The following is a 26,199-nucleotide window of genomic DNA, read 5'->3' as shown; positions in this document are numbered from 1 at the left end:
TTTGATCAAAAATAGTAAAAACCGTAATACTGCGAAATATTACCTTTACAATATAAATAATGTTTCTATTTTAATACATTTTTGATGGCAAAGCAGAATTTTCAACATCATTACTCCAGTCTTCAATGTCACAATCATTTTTTTAATATGCTGCTTTGGTGCTCAAGATACAGTTTTTATAGTTATACATTTTTAAAGCAGTCAGCACCTTGATATTTTTGTGGAAGCCGTGATATTATTAATTTTTTTGCAGGATTCTTTTAAGAATAGAAAGTTCATAAGCATTTATTTCAAATAGAAATATTTTGTATAATTATAAATGCCTTTACTGTTACTTTTGAATGGAAGTGTGTGTGCGCAAAGCCCTTGGTTTGGTGTGCATTATGATAATTATTAATCAGTATGTGCTACTTCACTAAGAAAAAAAAACCTTGTAACCTTTTCTGTACACATAAGTAATAAAATGTACTATTCATCAATAATGCGTGAAACCCACTCACTCTAGTTCTTTGCTGGGATTGTGGATGCCTTTATAATGGTTCTCAATTGCTTTCTTCTCTCTCACATGCACACAGGAGGCAAAAGTCAAGGTATAGATGTAGATGAAAGCAAAGTAGAGGAGCGAAAGGTACCGTACAGCTGTTGAAAAGAATGGGTTGAGGCAGGTCGAGGGGATGGTGTCTAATGTAGGATTTAATTGTCAAAGCGTACCCCCTTCATGCTGTGGTGAGAATAAAATACTTTGTGCCAGCAGGAATAAAACCTCAGCTGTACTCCAGGCCCCAGAAAGCTCTCACACAGATGGTGGGAAAGAGAGAGAGGGGGATATCTGTGCAACAAAAACTCCATGATTCAAAAAATCTGGTGATGGAAATGGAACAGTTCAGCAGCATTTCTGAAATCATGACAAAAGACTGAATCATGACAGAAGTTCTCTTTGTAGAATCACAGCTGTATTTGTTCTCTTCCATCCATTAGCATTGAATGGACCCTTCCGTGCCTATATTATTTTTGAACAGTGTTATACTTCAAGGGTTGCCATACAGATGTACATTTACACAACATTCCTGACATATTAACAATCCAAAATAATTAAAGGTGCCCTGGAATGCAAAATTTAATTAACCTTGGCATAGTTGAATAACAAGTGTTCAGTACGTGGACATCACATACCATTGCTTCCTCCTTCATATGTAAATCTCGTGCGTAAAAAACACCACAGAAAAATAGGCGAATCTCAACATAACACCGACTGTTACGCAACAGTCGGGATCATTAATATGTACGCCCCGACATCTGAATATGCCAGCACATGTTCAAGGCCAGGTGGAACTGCACAGCCGAATCATCGCAAGTTCTGCAGGTATTGTGAACAAACCTCACGCGAGGATAATGGCGAAAATGGCAGATCATGGAAATAAATGTTATGTTCCAGGCTGTGCAGGGGCCGTGAGGGCTTTTCATACCCTTCCCATAGAACAAAACCGTCAACAGGCATGGTTGATGTTTATCTATAACCGGATAGCGCAACAATTTAATTCAAAGTTGTTCGTTTGCTCGGCCCATTTAACCACGGACAGTTTTTCTAACCTGGCTGGGATAATATCAAAAAGGCTTCGCTATAATTCAGGCTAACAGGCTAACTATATTCCCGCAAGCAGTAAGTACTGATTTTTTCCACTTATTGACTGCCTAAATAATTTCTGATTAAATTTCTGATTACATTAATGATAATATCCCCTGTGTTGTCTAGATCTAACGCAATATGCTAGTACAGTAACAATAGGAAACTCCAAGTAGCATACATAACAGTATGACAATTGTTAAAGATTAATATTATTTCCTGCCAGTGTTGTCATATAAATCTACAAAATACAACCGTAGATACATATGGCAATCCCTTTTGTCGGATAGAATTATAATTTAGCCTATATTTCATCAACAACACATAACTCAGGAGCTAACTAAGTTATTTTAGATGCTTATAGCTCACTCAATCCTTCTAGCTAACGTCACCTTCTCCACCACTTAAGCTGAAATGCAGTCATTTGACAAGGCATCTAGTCAATATGTTAAAAAAAAACTTTACTGTACTGTACAAACAACATATTTATGCGCTACCCCGTTCACTGTTTAGAATTCGTGATTCAAAGTGAAGAAGCTATCATTGTACGGTGATGCATTACAATAATTAAAATATTTTTACAACGCTAAAAACAAAGTTGTGACTACTGACGTTATGAGTTAACGTGTAAAGTTAATGTTATATGCTAGTTCACATGTACGCTGAAGTTATAGTACTGACGTTACGTTTTGCAGGTCTTACTGAAAATGAAGACTAAACTTACCACTCAGAAGCGCCCATTTACAATCTCAAAACAATTGATTGTTCCACAAAATCTGCATCTTCGTCAGAAACAGGATCAAACATGTAAGGTTGGATGCATAATCTCTCCATTGTCATGATGTGTTTGTTGGCACTGAAGCTACTGAAATTAGCCGCGCAGTGACACAGCCAATCAGAGCACAACTCTACATTAATATTCATGACCCTTTCAAATAAGGCAAAAACAGACCATTTCATTCTAGGGACAATTTCTAGGGTTGTAAATGGACCTGTAAAACCATATCTAGACAATTTTTGCCCTTGAATAAGTCACATACCCTCTATTTAGATATCAGAGAACAATTTAAAAATATTGTTTCAACTCATTCTAGGGCACCTTTAACGCACAAATACACAGTCAGAATGGCTTTGTATATATCATGTTAGTGGCTGAATCACACCATTTGGATTTATATTGACTTACTGAATCACATGTTTACCATGATTAACGGCTAGTAGCTGGTGGGCAGCAGCGATGAGAAGACCCTTATCTAATGGGCAGCGTGTTTCGGTTTAGTCAAAGTGGGTGACTGTATTTTGGCGTTAGACAGATGGCAATGGATTCTGTCTGTCTGGCTGTCTGACTCATTGGCATCTGCTCCAGCTGGCATGGCAACTCACCTTGGCACAGACTGGCACCTCTGAGAGGGTTTTCTCCTCTGAATGGGTAAACAAGCAAAATTCAAGGTCCTATTGCCAATGTGCCCAACAGCAAGGAGATGTTCAGTTTCTCCTTTCGCATGTATCTCCTTTTGGCCACACCATCTCTGTTGGTGACAGTTTTGATATTTCAAGGTGAAAAGAAACCTGCTGGTTGGGCTGGAGGTTGAACAAATTGATTTATTTTTGTATTTCTATGCTGAATTTTGGTCAACCAACTCTGTTATTCATCATAGAGGTCACAGGTATGACAAGTCTCACATGTGCACATCTCTTGCATGATATTGTTGCACAATTCTTCCCAGTGGACAAATATCCATCTATTAATTAATAATCTAAAATAATTAGCTGGATGTCCTTTAGAATAATTAATGTTCAATTCAATGTGTCACCAGCATTGTCACAGTGGGCTCTGGATACTTAAGAATTCCTTCATAATTAATATCCATTTTTAATATTTCATCAGTTCATTAGCAAGAAAAGGCATTTGGTGGTTTTATGCAACTTTAAACAGGAAAAACTACACTAAGAAACTAAGAAGAACAAGAACACAAGATTGATTGACACTTCTGGGAAATTTTACTTGCACTTAGTTTTTTCTGAAGGAAAGTGAAATGTACTCAAAATAAGAGGATGAAACTCATGCAAGATGGAGATCAGGTCCATTTAAATTTCTTCTCTGTGGAAAATCACTTCACCAAAACAAGCCACTAGAGAACTGCAGGATTAATTAACATAGTCTAATGAATCATTTGTATGTGCCGCATGCACTGACAGGTCTTAAGTGACCCGAAGTGTGTTTTATTGATCTCAGACAGGGAGAATAATTTATCAACACATTCCAAACAAAATTCCATCACTGAACGCAGTTCATCATAATGCTTCGTGCTTCATTGCATCTTGCATCAATGCCACACACGCCATGCAGATCCTAATTTGAATTTGAATCAAAATATTGTCTGGAACGTTTGACAGTCAAATGGAGTAAAAGACTCAAACTAAAAATAAAGTTTGCGGATGACCCATGAGTTGGTTAGTTTCAATGATTAACAAATCAACACATGAAATGATTAGTTGCAGTGATCATAGTCCTGCATTATTATGCCCATAAACAAAAAATCAAGGTGGCAATACAGAGAATCATTACTAAATCGAAAATAAAAAAATGGTGCCTTGGCAACTAACTGAAATAAAATAAGTAGAAGTACAAAAATGACTAAAACCAAAATAAATCTGAAAAAATGTGAAAATTGAAAAATGTGAAATATATATATATAAAAATTCAACTAAGATTAAAATGAAAACTGAAAATAAAAATAAATGCTTAAGTTACACGTTATTTTGATGGTCCACTTTAGACATTCTACTAACTATAAGTAGGCTAATTTATAAGTATTAGTAGACTATCTGCTTAATATTTGCTAACACTTTATTTTGATGCTCCCAATTCAAAACATTCAGACATTCTACTGACTATAAGTAAGTTTGTAATTAATTCTTTGCAACTTTTTCTACTAACCTGAACACCTAACCCTGACCTAACAGTCTACTACAGTCAAATATTACTCTAATGAGAGTAGTAGAGTTGACAAGCAGTTGCAAAGTTACTTATAGTTAATCAAATGTCTAAATTGGACCATCAAAATAAAGGGTATTTCAAAATAATAAATACTATGATAGTACATAAATAATAGTCAAATAACACTGCAGAGAATACACTTTCTGTAGCTTTGGATAAAAAGCATATGCTAAATATTGTCTTCTCTGAAACAATGTTTAGTGTATCTGTTAGTCTCTTTAGGATTGTCAAAGTTTCAGTAGTCTGTACCAAAACCAGTTTCGTTGTTCTCGGTACCAATTTCGGTACTAGATCAAAAACTGTTGATTTAAGTACTTTAGAAAAGGGTGTCCCGTTTTATCTCATCCGTTCGTCATCACGGTTTTCGATTCAATTGCGCATTTAAATATGGGTTTCAACCCAGAAACTTTGCAGTGTATACTTAGCAGCATGAAAAACGAAACTTGTATTCAGATTGTGAATTAGTAATAAACAGAAAGCAAGAGCCTTCCCTTTATAAGCACTAAGGCTGTCAATGAGCGTTTACATGCATGTTCTTACCCCGATTCTACCGACAATGCATGTGCTCATGTAAATGTGTAAACCTGTTTTCCTTTATCGGAGTAAGTTTACTTTAAAATGAAAATTACCCCATGATCCTATGTGTATATGACTTTCATCTTTTTGATGTGTTTTGATGATTGTGTTTTGATGAACACAATCAGTTATATTAAGAATATCCTGATGCTTCCACACTTTATAACGGCAGTGATGGGGTCCATTGAATTTTGAGGCTCAAAAAAGCACATCCATCCATAATTAAATCCACACGGCTCCGGGGGGTTGAATATGGAAGGTGGTCTGCCGAAAGCTAGATATTTTACTTTATAAAACTTTTAATATGGATATTTTTCTTACAAAACCCCATCAATTTGCTTCAGAAGGCCTTTATTAACCCTATCGGAGCCCCCGGACCCAAGAAATTATACAAAATGTGTTCTCATCTCAGTACATGAGAAGATAATATACGAGTCCGTAAGTTTCCCGTTGACATGTTGGAACACTCTTTAGTTTTTAATGCTTCGCCAGGTTATCAGTATGCATGTACAACAGGACAATAAGCTTATTTCAATTATCAGCGTTTCGTTGTTTACGTACTCAATCTCTAAAGCGCAAGCTCACTTAATTCTGCCTTCTTGTGAAAACTCCCAATATAATAAAAATGTATCTCTTATTTACATTGTGTTTGCACTTTGTTGGTTATAGTGAAAGGATTTGAGAGCGCGCGGCTGGCGTTGAACAAAACAAAACCGTTTTCAGGTGTGTTAAGCAGATTCTGACAGTTCTGACTGAACTTACCGAGTAGGACCTCTGATAGGCCATTGCGTTCACATGCTCAACAGATATGATTGTGATTGGCTACAATGCTTGTAAAGAAACGCTATAAATATAAACCTCTGACGCTCAGAGAGCACTCAAACAAACTAGAACAAGTGTGCTTGAAAGCAGGTACTGAATGGTACTGCAAAAATGCTAATACAGTCAAGTTTTTTTGGTATCAGCTATACCAGTACGTTTGACAACCAGTGTCTCCATTTAGTAAACGTTGCTACGATTTTATTTCTCACATTTGCTAAAGGTTTCTTACCATTGGTGTTCCATTATTCAAACAATGCCTAATAATGTCTAGGCATTCACTCAAGAGACATGTTCCAGAGATTAGCTAGACTCACCCATATCACGTCCTCTTGTCTATATGGTCTCCAGGTTCGTCCAGAGTCACTATACTGTAGCTGGTAGCGGGCCACCCAGTCAGAGCTGCCCCAGCGACCCTGGGTAGCAATAGATGTGACTTTCAACCTGTCCTGTAGGTCCAGCTGCAGCCAGGGTTGTTGGTCTTCTCCATTCGGAGACCATCCCCCACCACCTAGAGGGACGGATAAAGAGCCAGTGGTTTAAAAAAAAGGAATGAAAGAGGAATGAAACTGAATTTGAGCGTAATTCTCCCCACAATTCAAGCACTCACTAAGATTTCATACTCGTGTTCATCATGCTGACAGGACTGAAGCTTAGTGGTCAGAGAAAAAATGAATTAAATTTGTTCCAGCAGTTTTGTGGCTCAGCCTCTCTCTTTTTGAGATAGAAATCTCCAATCCATCCCTAGAGGAGAGCTGACGGACCTCAGTGAAGTATAATATTACTGCGGTTAAAAAAAGCCAATTTGGAAATTACACAGCATATTTCTAAACTTGCATGTCATACTGTAGTTTTTCTAGTCACATGGTTTCCTGCATCTCTTGTTCAGAACGGAGTAAAAATAAAAGCAGGTCTCACGCGCAACAACTTCACAGAATTCTTCAAAATATTTGTCCACCCACGCAGACCTACCCACCTCCTTTTCTTTTTCTTTTGCCAGAATTCGGAAAATGGTACCTACAGGAAGAATGCTGGCAGAGAGGGCAATCTATAAATCGAGCAAGCGGTATATTAAAGGAGTAGTGTATGATTTCTGCTAGTGGCATGATGGCAAAGAAATGACACACACCTTGGAACAACAAAAAAGAACACTGCCCATGTTATCAAATGAGAAAATTTGCTTTGGGTTTCTAAAATATTTCCTAGAGTATCAAAAAGTGCAGCCTGTTGAATATCTGAATCTGCTAAAGAAATTTGATCAAGTTATGTCAAGGTATTCGATATGCATCGTCTACAAAAATATCATAACTATTGTTTTAACGATGTGTCAGTTAACATTTTGAGTTACATTTAAGACACAATATTATCCACAAAAATGTCCAAATGCAACAACAGCACCAAGGTTACTTTCGTAAACGAAAACTGAAACTAAGGCCGTTTTCACACCTACCTTGTTTGGTCCGGATTTTCGGACCTTTCAGTTTGGTCCGAATCAAAATTACAGGTGTGAAACCTCCCCCGTACCACGGTCCGGACCAAACAGACGAAATTTGGTCCGACGAAAAGAGGTAGTCTCTGTCCGGATCAAACTGAACAAAGGTTTGTTTCGTTTCTAGTGTGAAAGCATTTTCTGTATGGCTCGGACTTTCAGACCATTTACAGGAAGTTCATGTTTAAATATTATAATGTTATTTTTAAATTCAATCTAGGCTAGATTGATTATGAAAAGTGAAAAGATGCGCAATATGTCAGAAGACAGAAGGTCAGAAATGATTTTGAAAGAAATTTTGTATGATTTTGCTTAGAAAGCCTTTCTTTAATGTGAATTTCGTTTCGTAAATTGTATCTTAATTTTAATCAACGTTTAATCAGATAATTGCCTGGATTTAATAAATAAGAAGTAAATAGTCTATAGCAGACAATAATCGCGGGAGCGATCACATGCTTTGCACATGAACAGGATCGTGTCTCAAATAAACCGAAACTCAGCAGCTACTGTCTCACAAACATGAGAAATATGTGTATATAAAGCTTGAAATGTCCACTTTTAAACGTATAACGAAAAGAAAATAGTCAAGCAATGCGCACTGTTCAATAGTGGCAACGATATGCGTCCGTTCATTCATTCTTGTCAAAGACGCTGACATCAGACGCACATCCGTTTACAAACCAATCAATGTCCAGATGCAGCCCACATAGATGATGACGAGTGGACGAAGTGTCTCATGTAAAGTTCTTTAGTGCGCTTGCATAATTGCAATGTGAAACCAAACCAAAACTAACCGAATGTATAAAATGTATCAAAACATGAACTTCGGTTCGGACCTTGGTGCGGACTTTCAGGTGTGAAAACGCCCTAAGACTAAAACTATTGGTAAAAAATTTTTTCCGTAAACTAAAATAACATTTTAAAAATCATAATAATTGCAAAACTAAAACTAAAGTAAACTAAAAACAGTTACTGAAAATCTGACCTGTGGCTGTTGAGGGAATTCTGAGGCGATTAGCCGCTGTCTTGTGATGCACTCAATGACGGACCGAAACGTAGAACACACTGCTAGTCCTAAGCGGCTGTTCACAAAGAATGCGTTTATGGCAGTGGAATGGGAAATAATACTGTACTGTATACTTTTACTCAAGTAAAAGTAATTCAAAGTTTTACTGGAGTACAAATAAGAAAGTACTACATTTTTTATGTAATTAAGTATTAAAGGTTAATAAACAACAACTTTTATTTATAAAATGTAGTGCAGTAAAAAGTATGATATTATATTATGCTTTGGAATGGAGTGAAGTAAAAGTTTTCCAAAGAAAAAGTACATACTTGAAAAATGTACTTGAGTAGAAAGTAAAAATACTTCACTGTCCGCCTCTGATCATATAATACACAAATGGGTAGGTTTAGGGATGGGATGGGATGGGGTTGGTTACATGTTCAAACGTGTCTAAATAGCGTAAAATAAATGTAAATAAATTGTGCTGGCTGATTAATTTGAGAATCACACTCCAACATGTCATAATGGCAAAATCATAACCCAATATCATTTCATCATGACGATAACTTTCCCATGCCCAACGCGTCTGTGTATGATGACAAATGTTTATCATTGAAATCAATGAAGAACCCTGCGCATGAAAAAAATATGTACCAGTAGTTACAATGCAGTACACTACATTGTACTGCTGAAAAAAATTCATGTTTAACAAGATTTTTTTAACAAGACCTTTTATATGAATGAGTTTGTCTGGAATTTTCCTAATTTCTACTTTTATATTTTTAAATTACATTTATTTGGTTCTTCATTTAATCTCAGACCATTATTTTATTTTTATTATTAAGATGTCTGCAAAAGAGTTAACTCTAATCTGTGCAAACATTAAACTTTGCTGAAATTAAAAATCTTGCTTTGTTCTACACAGGAAGTGTTCTGGTAACTCTGCTAAACTATAATTACTAAAATAATTGCTAAACTAAATATATAAAAACTAAATAGAAATGGGTTCCCAAAATAAAGACTAAACTGAAACTAGCAAAACAATTTATGAAATTAACAAAATTTATAGCAAAATTGAAAATGGATAAATCGGGATAATCCACGGCTAGCTGTGCATTAAAGTATTTTATACTACGGGGCCGTTGAATGCTTGAATCTGATTGGCTGATGAGCGTTCTAAGGTGTGCAATTATTTTCTGGGAAACGCACAGCGAACGTAGTTCCAGGCAGCTCTCTTGACCGCATTACAGTTCCATATCACTTCGCCAAATGATTTCAGTTATTTCAAATGTCTTTACAGCCTACAAAAGCAAATAACCAAAACCCACAACGACACTGACCAATCAAATAAATATAGTAAACGATAATATAAAAAGGACAAATTATTTCAACGTTTTATTTCCACAAAATTACGTTTAATTATGTAAGAAACGCACATTACTCTCGTTCACCCGCTCTCTCTGCTCTCCCACTCAAACGCGCACACATACAGTGCGGACCGGACACACTGGCACAGAAACATGATGTCAGCGCTGCTCTGACGATTTGATCAGTAAAATAGTTTAGCAACTTAAAAGCAACCAGACATTTCTCACTAGCGAGGTAACGTTAATAAAGGCGCTGTTCTTACATTTCCGTATTAGTTGACGCTGTTGAAAGAGACGCAGTCTCTCTCTCTCTCTCTCTCTAATAACTCGCTGCATTAATAACTGCATTAGTCTGCAATCAGTGGCTCAAGCCTCCACAACTAGCTTTAAAATGACGTTTCGGAACTAGCAAAAGAGCGGGTTGATGAGACGCGGAAGAAATAGTCCTACTCACAATAGCGATTTAAGGACAAAACCGGACGAATCCCTTTAAATATATGTCTTGAGGTGTGGTAAGCGGAATAATTGGTGTGCATTATTTTTCTAATAATTCAACAGCCCAATATTTAACCCTTTAAACTGATTTCCAGGGGACTTTCACCTTTATAGTGGCATTATTTTATAACTTTTGTAGATGGATGCATAATCTTTGATGTCAAATTCTAACATTTTAATCATAAATTCAATTAAAATAATAAGACACTGTTATCAATCAAATTAAATCAGTAATAGTATCACGTAAGGGATAATCCACGGCAAGCTGTGCATTATAGGATTTTAATGCATGACGTGCAGGTAAAGAACCGCCCGACACAAAGCGGAAGGTGGTTGCCTCCACAAAGTGCATTAAGTAAGGAATAATTGACAACGGGAAAGTGGAAAAGAAATTAACTTTTCCTCATAGTGGAAAAGTTCATTTCTGTCAGTGCTGTGAATTATTCACCGCACAAAATATGAAGAATATGAAAGGCTGTCCATGACAGGCATAAACCTGTCAAGGCAACAGCACAAAAACACTGAGCAAAATATTGTCTAATTATCATTATCCATTTGTGTCAATATCACACAACCCCTAGCTCAAGTTGAAGTTGCTTTTAAAGAGGACATGAAGCTGGTGTGGAAAAAAGGAAACCCTCAAGGTCAGGTGTGACAGGGCTGCCTCGGGGCAAGTCAGAACAAGATGGCCAGATAATAAATGCTTCATCAGTGGTGTTCAGTGACTGGGTACATATCTGTGAAGATAAGGTCAGGATGAACACTCGGAGCTTGTTAGATTTCACTGTAGGCTCCATGAGGAGGCAGACATGTATTTTTAGCATGAGCGATTTATTTAATTTATTAAATCATTTCCAATCTGACGTAAATAACAGGTACAAACATAAATTACAACTTACAGATCTTGTATTCTAATGACCATTACAGACAGATAATCAATAGATGGATAGATCTAAACAACGTTTGGTGTCTGCACACGTTGGGATCAGGCTGGCAGGGACTGGGAACGGGCTGCCTGTCTGTGTCTCACAGTGAAAGAAAACCTCCTGCTGAGAATAAGCAAGAGGCATGATAAAAAAAAAGAAATGCCTTGGGGGTGACACGGTCAAGCCGCCATATCGTGGCCCCCACTTATTACCGCTGGGAGACACTGTTAATGCAAAAAGTTACGAATCTACTACCAAGTTTGGTATTGCGATCATTTGCAAGTACCACCAAGCATCATAAGGAAGTTCTTGGAGTGTGTTTGGACCATGAGGTCAAAAAAAAACAAAACACTCTCAACATAAGCTGGTATTTTTGGCACGTCTTAACTGGCTAATTGGCTGGGGAGTTTTCTCAAGTGTTTCTACAGACTGTAATCAGCTGCTGATTGTTAGGTTGCATTAATCAAACCGCTCTACTCCTCCCTGAAGTAAAAATCACAACACGTTTGCCTAGTCATAATTTATACAGTCCTCTTGTTATACCCCATGCTTTGCCAAAGCTCAGTCTGGCAAAATACTTTATATGTGTTTAGGATCATTAAGCAAATCAAGAGCCGCCATTATACCCCTTCTGGGCTTGATTTCTGATTGAATTTTGGGGCTGTTGTAGCACAGGAAACCTGTATCCATTGGCATTTCTGATGTAAAGTGATAGTTCACCCAAAAATAAAATCATCATTTACCCACCCTTATGTTGAGTAAAACCTGTGTGACTTTCTTCTGTGGAACACAAAAGGTATTTGGAAGAATATTGGTAAACAATATGTCGGTTTTGGCGACCACTGACTTTCATTTTAGGGACAAAAATCCCGAGATACTTCTCAAAATATCATGTTTTTGCGCACCACACAAATAAAAAAGTAATACAGGTTTGGAATGACATGAGGGTGAGTAAATGATGACAGAATACTCATTTTGGGTAAACTTTCCCCCTAATTCATGTTAGGAAAATATCTTGCTGTAAACTTTCTTACACCGTGTCCTAAGCAGACGCAACACAATAAGATCCAAGTGTCAGCAAATCAAGAGAGCGCATGGGCGGAGCCTATCCGTAAACGCACTGCACTCGCAGCAAAATGGATAAGTACATAATCAAATTAAGATTTATTACAAGTATGACTGACTGAAATAATCTTTGTTCTGAAAGCGACAATGGATAATTAACCTCAGATCTTGAAAATAAAGGAAAGTGAACAAGAACATTCAAACTGTGAACAAGCGTATTCTATACTTGTTTGTTCACTGTTTGAATGTTGAGGTTAATTATACATTGCCGCATTCAATATGGCCATAAAGGTATTAAATGATATTTAAACTCACAATCAATGCTTTTAACATTCAATAAGAACATAATCAGTACCTGAAATTATCATTGTCATACTTTGTATGTTGTTGTTCCAGCCGCAATGCCGGCGGAAATAGAATCTCCTATTGATTGCTACACATCACCATTGTGGCTGAATAGGAAAAATATTTGGAACATGGAAAAGATGCCATTTATCGCGTGTCATGGCATCACATTGAGTCGGGTTAGGACAAAGTGTTATTCAGAAAACTAACCAGTTCCTAAAAGCATTCTAAGCCTTGTTGATCAACGAGACCATTGGTCCCAATGGTTTCTGCAATCTAGGCTTACACAGGGTTTTTCCCACATTTAATATTTTTTGGCGGCCGCCAACACTAATTTTTGTCCTGCCAAAGCCTTATTTGATCAGTTATTGTGATTTGTGAGTGATATAGAATTGATGACTGCTGCGCTTGCGTTAACTGAGTGACAGAGAGAACGATCAGAGAGCTCCTCCCCCGCTTGCACGCTCTCTGTCTTCAAAATAAGCATTCTTAGCTTTCTAATATTTCACATATTACGTTAATCAAAATCAAAAGGTCGGAAGACCGAATCCATGTTACACGTGGCGCTATCAGACGTTGTTTTCCTTTGATTACCGCTCAAAAAATGTTGACTCTTCTCTGACCAGCTGACATAAACCATACTTTCAATAAACGGGAAACAAATCCTATCCGGTTTTGAAGTGTTTTCTGTGTGTTGACAAATCTTTTGCGATGTTCTAACAGATGGGATTCACACACAACGCATCTGCTAATGTCCGATTCGCGACCTAATGACTCCTTTGAACCGAATCATTTTATTGACTGGTTAGAACAACTGATCTGGGCCGGGTTTCCCAATAACGATGTATCTTAGCTCTAAAGAGCATGTTCTACGAGCGAAGTTACGATCATTCGCAGCAATTCCACGTGCGTTTCCCAAAAATGTACTTAACATGAACGCGCGAGAACGCGCTCTAAGTGCTACTTAAGAGTCGCTGTCCATTTGCGAAGTGCTGAAATATAACCTTATTTGGAATCGTTTCCTCTGAACGTTTCACCTAATAATTGTCATCTGATGTGGATTAGCAATCAAAACACGTCTATATAAAGCAACTACCTTCAGGCTGAGGCACTGACAAAAGGCTGAACAAAAAAACCCAAGAAAAGATACCTTTCAAAGAGACGAAATAAATATCCTCATTTAATTCAGATGTGTATTTATAATTTTTTTTGTTTGTTACCTGCCCTCATAAAAAAAAAAAAAAAACATCCAGTGATCATAAAGTCAGTTTCCACAAAAACATTAAGCAGCAGAACTGTTTTTTTTAAAATCAACATTGATAATAATGAGAATATTAAAAAAAACAAAAACAAACAAAAAAAAGTGTACAATAAAGTACAATCAAAACCTTATAGTATTATCACAATGCACTTGAATAAAGTTAAAGATGCAATCTGCCGGTTGTCCTGTAGGTGACCTCATAACTCTGTCTTCTTACGATACAATTAGAGCTTTACGATTACTCCAGAGCACTCGTAGATCTACGATCATTTTCAAGTGCTACTTAAGTTACGATGCTTTTGGGAAACAGACCTTAATATTAAGATCACTCATACGATCGTTTTTATGATCAATTTAGGCTTACAATGCTTTTGGGAAACGCAGCCCTGTCCAACACTGAACTCACGAATCAGTTTAATCATTTACTCTGAACACATCTGAAATGAGAACGCAATTGTGCTTACACAATTTAGCAAGAGTGGGTGTAAGATTTAGTTTTAATTATCCAGTCTTTCAGCTTATTTATGTTCACAATGTGTAGTAAAATAAATAGCCTATAAATCATTTAGTTTAGACTGGAGTGAGGAGAACCCAGAACAAAGTTGTTATTAGATAGCTGATAATTTTATGAAATTGTATATGGAAGAAAATTAGGCTATTTGCTCATTTTTTTAATACTACTTTTTTTAATATTGATATGATTATATACCAAAACAATTATCTGTAAATAGTGTAAAAATAAGGTATCAAAATAAGATAAGCAAAAATGACAAACTTTCTTTGAATTTATTTAAAATGTATTGTCAGTATTGCGCTTGCAGATCACGTGGGTAGGGTACTTTTTTACTGTGCGTGTGTGTGTGTGTGTGTGTGTGTGTGTGGATGACCATGTCTGTCAGCCACCACCGAAGACCATTTTTGACCCAGGAAAAACCCTGTTACAATGCTTTTTGAAAATACAGACCTGGAAAAGCATAGCTGTTGCTTGACAATTTGCAAACACTTAATAAAAACGAAAATTTATATTATTCATTGACACCAGGCATCAAGGGAGGAAAAACACCTTTGACAAATTACGTTTGATTACCACAAGAGCAAGTTTCGAAACTTCTTTCAGTTCCTTTAGCTTCCTTTGAGTCCATATTTACATTTAGAGTGGTTATAAATAAGTTGCATATTGTCATTAGAGATTTATGTTTGTCTATGTCTTGTCACACATAAGAAATGACTTCTAAAATCTTCAAATCTTGCTCCGGGCACAGCTAACCACCAGAGCTTTTCACATCAGTAATGCTCATGGACACCAGCGCCCTGTTACAGTATATTACCTCCAATGAAAGTGTAAAGTCTTCTAATACTTATTTTTTGCAATGTTTGTGGAAGCTAAATCAGATTACGTTAGGTATTCATAAAAGAAAAAAAAGCTTTACGTCAACACTTTTCCTGACAAGGACAAATTTCCCTTCTGCTTAATTCTCTAGTCACATAAACACAGACAACTGGATGTTATTTGATACAATCAGGGCAAGAGAACAAGAAGACAATAGCACATACCATCTCTTCTGTTGAGTTTAGCATAGTGTGGTGACCTCTTGTCAGAAACTTTTGATGAGTTCTGGAAGGAAGATGGGGGTAGTGATGTCATCAGTGGCTCTTCACAGTAATCTGGATGAAAATAGAATGAAAAGTTGCATTAAAACCAAGCAAAAGAAACTTTTGTCTTTAGTTCTTTATTTGAAATGGAAAACAGCCAAAGTTTTTTTTTCTTCACAGTTATATAAATACTATCATATGTGACTCGTGCCGACAAAAGGAGAAAAGGACAAAAATTTCGAGCTACAGGCATAACACAAGTGAAACATTTCAATTTTGGTCGATTTTGAGGTTTTCACAAAATGTAGTACATTAAGCCCTCGACTAGTGATCCCAATGCTCTAAATAGCAATGAATCATCTAAAAGTATCTTTATTTGTACGTTTTCTGAGAGGAGTACCTTTCCCTTATCCAAGAAAATGATCTTACTCGCGTTGACTGACATGTGCACAAAATTAGTTATGCTGACTCTATTGACTTCAAACAGGTATAGCTCAGTCATTTAGCTCCATAATTATGAAGGTTTTTATTAGAGAATGACATAACAATAATGCATTTTTTGAAAATTTGCTCATTGCGACTCTTTTTGCCAGCACAGGTCAAGTCACCTTTATTTATATAGCGCTTTTTACAATGCCGATTGTTTCAAAGCAGCTTCACAATTGTCTGGCTATCACCAGACCAAGCTCAATTTAAGATTGAACATTGGTCTGGGGAGTCTGCTCTGTATTTTCTACTGCACAAGAGGCGTGATAAACGAGCATAAATTAAATGACTCTGTACACAATTGACCTATTGGTAAGCCCCGCCCGCCTTGGTTACTGTTGCTAACTCGGACAAACAAACAGAGTTGCTATATCTTACAAAGAGAGCTGTCAGTGTGAAAACCTTATCCCGAGATGTTTTTGGACACAGAATGTAGCGTATATCCCATTCGAAATGATGGCCAAACTTTACTGATGGTTTATCAAGTTTATTATGTCCTTTTTCACTCCAAAAAATCATTGTAAGAGCTGAACAAACAAAGCATAAGAAGTGTGCATTAACGTCTCATTCACAAACTAACGTTGCATTACCATTAACATACACAGCAAAACACACAAAAACACTCATACAACTAACAGTAAACACAGACCGTATGCCTTTTCGAGGGTTAATAACTGGTAACTTTGCAAAACAACTCCTACAAACAGCGTGCAAGCTCTTCCTTTCACTACCCGTAGACTATAATACCCATCAAAATAGGAGTCCTCCTTAGTAGGACAGATAGTGTAGACCTTAAACATATCTAAAATTGAATTAAATTACATATAACCAGTTTAATATGGAGAGGCACTGAAATGTAGACCTTCATGTTTTTGACCTACAGTGTTACATGTCGTGCAAACAGTTAGTTATTTCGGTTTGTACGTTAGCAGGGACTTTAATCGTAACTTAACAAGAGTATGACAAACAGAAAATCCTCTCAGGATACCTGGAATGTTACAGTACCCGAGGCACATCGTTTTGCCATTTTTGTAGCATAAACACCATCAAACCGATGAGAGCTTCGGATTTTTAAATGTTTCTCTATGAAGCCGACACCTAAAGATGTCCGAGTTCCGGTCCCAGCGCAACTGATACTCAACTGCTATTGGCTCATCTGCGTTCGAGGGGAGGGGCTTACCGATAGGTCAATTGGATAGTCCTTCAACCAATCAGACCACAAGAGGCGTGATCAACGAGCATAATTCAAATGACTCTGTATGCAATTGGATAGTCCTTCAACCAATCAGAACACAAGAGGCGTGATCTACGGGTAACGACCCATCGCTTCTCTATCCGTCATTGTGTTAAACCCGCCAATTGTGTGCCAGGTGGATAAGCCAGTCTGTGATTGGTTCCCGCAAAAGTGTAACAGAAGCAGTAGAAATGGATGTACAGGTTTCCAGACTGAGTTGCAGGGCGAAATCAAATCGCCGGCAGATCAGGCTGGGTTTACCCAGTGTAGCTTCACAGTGTTAAACAGGAAAATAATGCAACATAATTTGATTTGGCTGTATACAGCCGCTCTGGAGAAAATGGTGATGTCATCCAGCTCAATTCAATTATCATATAGTGTCAATGCGGGCAGATCAGTAATTTAGTTGAACATTTATTTTAATATTTAGTTGAAAATGTAGTGGTCACATATGATTTTTCTTTTATTATATTATATGATTTATACATTTAAAAAAAATCTTAAATATTACATGACTTTCAATTTTGATACATTATTAGTTTTTTTTTGCATGCACTAAATATTAACTCAAAACCTCTTGTTTTACTTAATACAATTTACTAAAAAGAGATTTTCAGCTCATTAATGGGGTTCAAATCTGAAACAAAACAACTCTTTTAATTGTAGTGGCATAGTCTCATTGTGCAGGGTGTGATGTAAAGACATCTGCTCTCTGTAAAGACGGCCAGTTCGAGAGAGTTAATTAAAGTCTCGAGTCTTGCAAGCTGTCACATGTAGTCTGCCTTTCATCCGACTGAATTGTCAGTGCCAGTTTGTCATTGACCCCGATCTCTCTTTAAAGAATTCACTTCAACATGTTTCATGTTTGAAAGTATCTGGGTTGTCAGGAATTTTATACTCAATACGAGTCAAAGCCAAAGATGGGAAGAGAATTTCAGATAAATTTTAATATCGGGTACCGTATGTGACAGTACAAGTTGAATCAGAGTGTTCATTCAAATCTTGTCAGTTGATTACAGCAATGGTAATTTTAGTCTTTCGACTTCTTGCTCATTGTGGTTGGCAAGAATACACATTTGCTAAAGGTCAAGACCCTTTTCCGTTCGGATGAAAGAGACCGAAAAAAGCATTTCTGTGGCCTTCAATCCTGGATGCTTTTAAAGCAAGGAATGTACAACCAATTACACTTTTTCATATAACCAACTGCTTTTTCATATATCTCCATGTAAAGACACAAACTGCTTTTGTATGTACAAAGACTGAATGCCCATGTAAGACCATACCAAATGTACTTTAAAGGTAAATAACCTGCCGTAATTTGCTTTTCTTGCATCCTTCAATGGCCTTTTCCATGGAAACACAGATCAAAAGAACTCTAATGAACCGCAGCTCGACAGCCCAAACACATTAGTCTCAAGCTTCCAGAATATGCATGTATCGTCAGAATAACAAAACAATGAACAGCAGGTTAGGGAACCATTAGATGTGTCCAGGGAGCATTTTAAAGCTCTCTCCTGTTTCAGCAGCGTAAGCACTTTGCAGCACTCTCCATGGACCAGGGTAAAAATATATCCTTATTTGTAGGGCCTTTGCATTTGTGGCAACATTTTGCCTGGCAATCACTCATTTGACATTGAATTGCCTACTCCCCTTTTTGACGCTCCCTATGGCCATCTCTCCATCTCTTTTGTTCTCTCCTCCTCAATCTAGCCCATCGTTCTGTTCACCCACTCTTCATTTTCTGTTTTTCCTCCTCCTCCTTTCTCTCCATCTCACACGTACACACTCCCACTTTCTCTTCAACTTAATGAGAAAAGAGAGAAGTCTCGCCATTGTGAGGGGGCTCACATGCGTTATTGTCACCATAAGGGAGCCATAATCTGAGTCAGCAGTGCTCTTCGCTGCATCAGAGAACAGCTGCGGCATCGTCCTTCCACTCTCAGCTGAGCAAATGACACACAGCACCCCCTTCAGATTTACTCCTACAGTAATAAGTAGCATTTAAAAAAAGTTCACAGAAGAAAGTGATGAAGTGTCCTACTAGATGTTCGGCAAAGTTCATCTGAGGTTGATTTGTTTGCTCTGAAATACAACCTCAGAGATTTCAGACGACATACCTGACGTTTATGTGACACCCTCAAGGGTAAGGCATCATTTGATGAGGACAACAAAATATTTCACGTCTGAATTCATGAGGACCTTATAAATTTCACTGACGCACATACTTCAGAACTTTCGCATGTCCTGAAAGTAAACAGGGCTTTTTTTCTGTGGGAAATGAATAAACAGGCAGTGTCAGGATTTCAAACACACTGGAGGTCTTGTTGACTCCAGCAATACTTCTAACAGGATTTTTTCATTAAACAAAGTTAATTTCCCAATGGAGAGTCAAGACCTGAGAATGTAACAGATGATAAGGGCACATAAAATTGGACTAATGTTTAATTACCATAAGCACAGACAAGGGATGTACTTACACACTAATAATCCCACTCAAGATTTTGAAACATTACATGTGGAGTCAACAAACGAACAAGAGCTAAGAATAGGACGATACACTGCGAAAACTGATCCTGCAGGCTTTCTTCAGTAGCTTGTTGACCCATTTTGATAGCTACAAACTGACAATCCCTACAAAAGCTGAGAAAGTGAATATTCTTTGAAATTCTATATATATTTTACAGATCCTGTCATTTAATTCGGCATTAACCTCATCCAAGCAACCCCTAAATAACTAGCTTTATATTTCAAAACATGGCTGTGATATCCATACGTCTTCACAGAGATATTAATGAGTACTGTTTTATTACATTATATGAATAATGCAGACTATTCCTGTCAAATCCTGTTTTTCTTCCTAAGAAAGGTGTCAAAAACAGTTATTACAATGTAGACAGTTGAACCCAGCAGAAAAAAACACGATTAATTTTTCAACACAAACCTATTCATAGACATTGTATTGACAGAAAACTTAAGAGCAAACATGTGCAGGGTCTGCCACTGGTTGGTGTAAACCATTTCGAGAATAACTCTCAAAGTCAACATGAAATGAAATTTCAAATTTCGGAGTGTCTATATACACCTAGTGTAAATAGCAGGCCTTGTTTGGATTAAAAAAATAAGGGGTATATTTCAACGTTTTTAGTTGCATAGGCAGTAAAGCATAAGGCTTAAAGAAGGTTTTGACGCGATCGACCCGGGTTTGAATCTGCCTTTTGCCGAGCTCGCTCGCCTCCCTTTTCCTATCACATATCACATCGGAAAGGCATTTACTTTCAATAAACATTAAGAAAATGTTCTAAAAATGGAAATAAAGTACCTAACGAAATGTTTAATAATAATAAAAGCATTTATTGGGTAGAGTCAGGGGTAGGTGTAGGGAGGGTTTTTATTGTCCCATTAAGGCGGCATCCATTTAATTATTTTAAGAAATATAATCATTTACACTCTGTTATTATTGCATCCTGTTAATGTACAACAATACTGAGGTGCAAATAGTATGCATCTGTCAAAATAAAGTATAAATAGTATCTAATTACTATTTACACATATTGCAAATACCTACTTTTACATGGTGTAAATACAATATTTCACTATTTTCACTTAGTAAATACCATCCACAGCTATTTGCACTTATTGTAAATATCATCTATCGCTAAGAAAATATGTTAGTGTAAATAGAATCTAGTGTAAATAGCATCTATTCTGCTGACTTAAATTTTACCCTATGTTTTAGTGGTCTAATATTGAACTCAATTAAAAATGACCTTGTAATTCTTAATCAAAACGACATAATTACATTCTCTCTGGTGACATACTGGACTTCTTCAATCATTTAATCTGCTTTTTTTACAATCGACTACAAGCTCGCAATTCGATCCGCCTCCATCCAATCAAAAACCAAATGATAGAACCCCATCCTACCTTTTTTCTTTTGAATCTGTTTCACTCTGATGCATATCACAATCAGGGATGGGACGGTATGAAAATTTAATATCACGATATAGTGACCAAAATTATCATGATTAGTAATATTATCACGGTTTTGTTCAAATAATATGAAAGTGTTTAAAAAGAACTCATGCACACGCTGAAAAAATTCAACAAGTTTTATATTTGAAAATCAACAAACAACAAATAAAACAAGTAGCTCTATGCACTTTTTTTAAACAAGATTCTATTCTGTGACATTTCCTTCCTTATACACTCACCTAAAGGATTATTAGGAACACCTGTTCAATGTCTCATTAATGCAATTATCTAATCAACCAATCACATGGCAGTTGCTTCAATGCATTTAGGGATGTGGTCCTGGTCAAGACAATCTCCTGAACTCCAAACTGAATGTCAGAATGGGAAAGAAAGGTGATTTAAGCAATTTTGAGCGAGGCATGGTTGTTGGTGCCAGACGGGCCGGTCTGAGTATCTCACAATCTGCTCAGTTACTGGGATTTTCACGCACAACCATTTCTAGGGTTTACAAAGAATGGTGTGAAAAGGCAAAAACATCCAGTATGCGGCAGTCCTGTGGGCGAAAATGCCTTGTTGATGCTAGAGGTCAGAGGAGAATGGGCCGACTGATTCAAGCTGATAGAAGAGCAACTTTGACTGAAATACAACCGAGGTATGCAGCAAAGCATTTGTGAAGCCACAACCTTGAGGCGGATGGGCTACAACAGCAGAAGACCCCACCGGGTACCACTCATCTCCACTACAAATAGGAAAAAGAGGCAACAATTTGCACGAGCTAACCAAAATTGGACAGTTGAAGACTGGAAAAATGTTGCCTGGTCTGATGAGTCTCGATTTCTGTTGAGACATTCAGATGGTAGAGTCAGAATTTGGCGTAAACAGAATGAGAACATGGATCCATCATGCCTTGTTACCACTGTGCAGGCTGGTGGTGTAATGGTGTGGGGGATGTTTTCTTGGCACACTTTAGGCCCCTTAGTGCCAATTGGGCATCGTTTAAATGCCACGGCCAACCTGAGCATTGTTTCTGACCATGTCCATCCCTTTATGACCATCATGTACCCATCCTCTGATGGCTACTTCCAGCAGGATAATGCACCATGTCACAAAGCTTGAATCATTTCAAATTGGTTTCTTGAACATGAAAATGAGTTCACTGTACTAAAATGGCCCCCACAGTCACCAGATCTCAACCCAATAGAGCATCTTTGGGATGTGGTGGAACGGGAGCTTCGTGCCCTGGATGTGCATCCCACAAATCTCCATCAACTGCAAGATGCTATCCTATCAATATGGGCCAACATTTCTAAAGAATGCTTTCAGCACCTTGTTGAATCAATGCCACGTAGAATTAAGGTAGTTCTGAAGGCGAAAGGGAGTCAAACACAGTATTAGTATGGTGTTCCTAATAATCCTTTAGGTGAGTGTAATTACCATCGTCAATAGCAAAGCATTATAACACAGTGCACATCCATGTTTCATTCCAATGCAACTGGCCGTCTTGCGTCTCTGTTTTTGATTGTATTGAAAATGAAATCAGAGGACTTTACTGTTAATATTACTAAAATATTGTTGTGATCTTGCATCTTGTCTGCAAGATTGTTTTGTATGGAAAAAAAAAAAATTATAAACGGGTAAGATTTAAAACATTAATCTCAATTCAATATGTCCCCGTGATTATTTAAGTGGGGAAAAAATTCTGTGTTGTAAGTGTACAACGAATATACATTATTATTCCTTAAATGTCACCCTTAATAGTTTTGTTTGAACTTGTTTGTTCGTCTTTGGCTCAAAGCCACTTGCTGCAAAAAGCTTAGATAAAATATTTCAACTTAAAACAATATTTTGTGTCCAATTATTTTGCAGACGTAGTTTTGGTATTGAGGTCAAAGTTAACTTGCCTTGCGTTCGCTATACAACAGTGGGTGGGTGATGGTCACGAAGACGACTCGGCAGATTTGAAGGGTTTCCCCCTATTGCAACCACCTTCTTTTTGCATGTTCTGCAGACAGGGTGACCATCCTTGATTGAGTTTGTAAAAGCCAAAATATGACCACAACTCAGATTTGGTCCTTTTAGAAGGCTGAAAAATCTCCAGAGCCACTGCCTTCCGCCATTTCTTCTCATTCAAAAAACAACATTACACGCAGCGCCTGCACCAGACTGATGCTGGCTGGACAGGATTTACTGCAAGTTTTCGAAATTGCAATAATCAAATTTTAAAGATAATTACATTTTAAACGATAACCGTCATTTTATCGTGGTTTTCGTGAAACTCTAGTCACAATACAGAAGAAACAATACTTTCATTTCATTGCGAAGTTATTTGACCTGATTTCCTTAACAGTTTAGCTAAGGGGTGCACAATCCTGTTCCTGGAGATCTAGGCTGCTTCCGAAAACCTAGGCAGCTGACTCATTGCCTCGCTGCCTTATCAGACAATGACTTGTAAGGCAGCGTTTGTGCAATGAAGGCACCTCAAGAAACTAATTTCAGACAGACTACTGAGACAGCGTAACAGTTTCATGATCTACAGCAAATTAGAGAGAGCTTTGGTGAGAACTAAACAAATATTTAATTACTACATTAGTAATTTCTCGCTAGAAATCAGTTCAGCTCAGTTCAGTTCAGTTCATCTTTATTCATTTCCCGAGGGCAATTTGGTTGCAGCATACAAGCATAAGACAACACCATAATGCAAACATATAAAAAACACAAAATCATCAAACAACATTTTTCCTAACATTTAAAATCTTGACATCAAAATCTTGAAATTATATCAGAAGTAGAAAATCAGAAGAAATTACATCAGAAAAATGATATCAGAAGTAGAAAATGTTGGTAAAAAAACGTATATTTACACACAAACTGACCAGCAAACACAACTTTCGGATGGCATCCTTTTTTCCAGCTCAACTGTCACAGAATGGAACGCACAGGATTGTGGGATATCAAAGGCAGCGAAGGATACATATATGCTGCCTTCAAAACTTGATCAGATGAGGGTATCTCAGGAGACAGGAAGTGAAGCTAACATTAGATTTGGACGTACCTTGCTGCCTTCCGATCTTGAAATGTGTCCTCCGAAGGCAGCATTTTCCAGGTTTCGGACACAACCCTAGCATTCTGTAGAGTTTCAACCCATGCTTCAAAACACCTGTCTGTAAGTAATTAACGCTTCCTCAAGATCTTATTTAGCTGGTTCAAGCTGAACTTTGCAGGACAATATCTCCAGAATATAATGAGAACCCATCTCACTGATAAATATCCTAAACAGTCATTACAGACAATTGAACTATTGAGCATTCATTGAATTTGGTTTATGTGATATCAATTAATGCTTACACTCTAAAAAATCCTGGTGAATGGGTTGTTTTAACCCAGCAATTGGGTTGTTTTAACCCAGTGAATGGGTCGTTTTAACCCAGTGGTTGGGCTAAATGTTTGCTTAAAACATCCCAATCGCTGGGTTAAAACAACCCGATTGCTGGGCTAGTCCATTTTCAACCCAACTTGGGTTGTTTTTAACCCAGCATTTTTAGAGTGTAGTATACTGAAAAGAACAATTAAATATTCTTCAGAAACAATGTTGTAAGTCCACCATTGTTGGTGGTTTCATAAGCACCCTCACCCGGAACCCTTTCACCTCATCAACCAATCAAAATGTGCGCTTTTACCTTTCATAAAAATGGTTTATGGCCCTTTTTGGTTAAAACAACAAAAGCACCTCTCTTCAAGCCTCGTCATGCACCAACGTCAATGAGCTTTCGACATTTTTTAAACATTACCACATCTACAATTATACGTTCTCCCTCTCTTTTAGCCATATGCACATGCACACATGCTCACATCACAACATAACAATGACAGAGAGCACAGTAAAGTGTTTGCCTAGCAACAGGCACATAATTATATTTTTTCCCAACACAAAATAACCCCGGGAGCAGCAGCATTTTGAAGTAGCTGAATGACAGACATTATGTGGAATTTTAGGACTAAGAAAGGTTGGCCTGAGCCAGTGACTTCTCAGGCAGGTCCGTGTCTCTGGCGCACTCTTCATTCGGACCTGCGTGAGAGTGGATCCACATGGTCATTGTTCAAAAGGTCAGACATTATTACTGTGTTTCCTCAATGTGACCTGGGCAGGAGTGCTTTAATCATGTGGTCAACGGGACATAGAAAAGTGAGAGAGGGGGTGGAAAGTGGCAAAGAGAAATGAGAGGAAGAGAATAAGGGAATTCTGGAAATAAGAAAGAGTATAAAACAGGGATCGGCAAGGAACTTGGAGGTGTAATCATTGGCATGCAAGCAATATCAGAAGAGAGAGGAATATTATGCATATAATTTTATTTAGTTGTTTATTTTAGAAATGCTGAAGTCAATCATATCTGCACGAATCTTTCAGCAATCCTTCTTTGTAATCACACAGACAGTTTTATTGAGTTATAAAGCTTTATGGGAAGCCAATCGCTCCAAAAGTGGGATGAAACGGCAATACCCAGCCGAAACGCACAGCGCGAATCACTGGAGAGTGGATCTGTTTACTGGCACGGCCCACTGAGTGGCGCAGAGATCCGTTCCATTTACTTGCGCAACCCACAGACAGCGCAAACCAGAAACTGATCTGCACCGAACAAAAAGTGGAACGCTCAACACGCAGTCCTACTCGCTGCCACAGCAGTGCTGAAGCAATTACGCACTTTGGTCTTCTGTTTTGCTGATTTTCGCATATAAAGCAATACTTTGTAAAACAAAAAGATATTACGGTAACACTTTACATTAAGGTTCCCTTTGTAAAGGGCTCATAAAGGTGTTTTTAAATGACTAATAACTCATTTACAAATGCATTTTAAATCGTTGATAAGCAGTTATAACTGCATGAATAAAAAGGGTGACTTTAACGCAATGCCTGTTTATGTTATTCATGTTATAAATGCTTA

The 26,199-nt window shown here is 37.4% G+C and overlaps 1 protein-coding gene across 1 annotated transcript in view; it reads right to left on the bottom strand.

Annotated features, from left to right (window-relative positions):
• Nucleotides 1-26,199, bottom strand: part of cntnap5l (contactin associated protein family member 5 like) — a gene marked incomplete at its 5' end in the record, with an annotated part of 108,917 nt that overhangs the window by 60,145 nt on the left and 22,573 nt on the right. The window contains 2 exons of the mRNA XM_079844376.1: nt 6,338-6,531; nt 15,529-15,639. Of these exons, the coding sequence (XP_079700502.1) occupies nt 6,338-6,531; nt 15,529-15,639 (305 nt within the window). The remainder of the gene's footprint in view (nt 1-6,337; nt 6,532-15,528; nt 15,640-26,199) is intronic.

This window comes from Gobio gobio, assembly GCF_949357685.1.
Source record: "Gobio gobio genome assembly, chromosome: 19".
Lineage (NCBI taxonomy): Eukaryota > Metazoa > Chordata > Actinopteri > Cypriniformes > Gobionidae > Gobio > Gobio gobio.
Note: the sequence above shows the minus strand (reverse complement) of the source record. Positions and strands in the feature narration are given on the sequence as shown.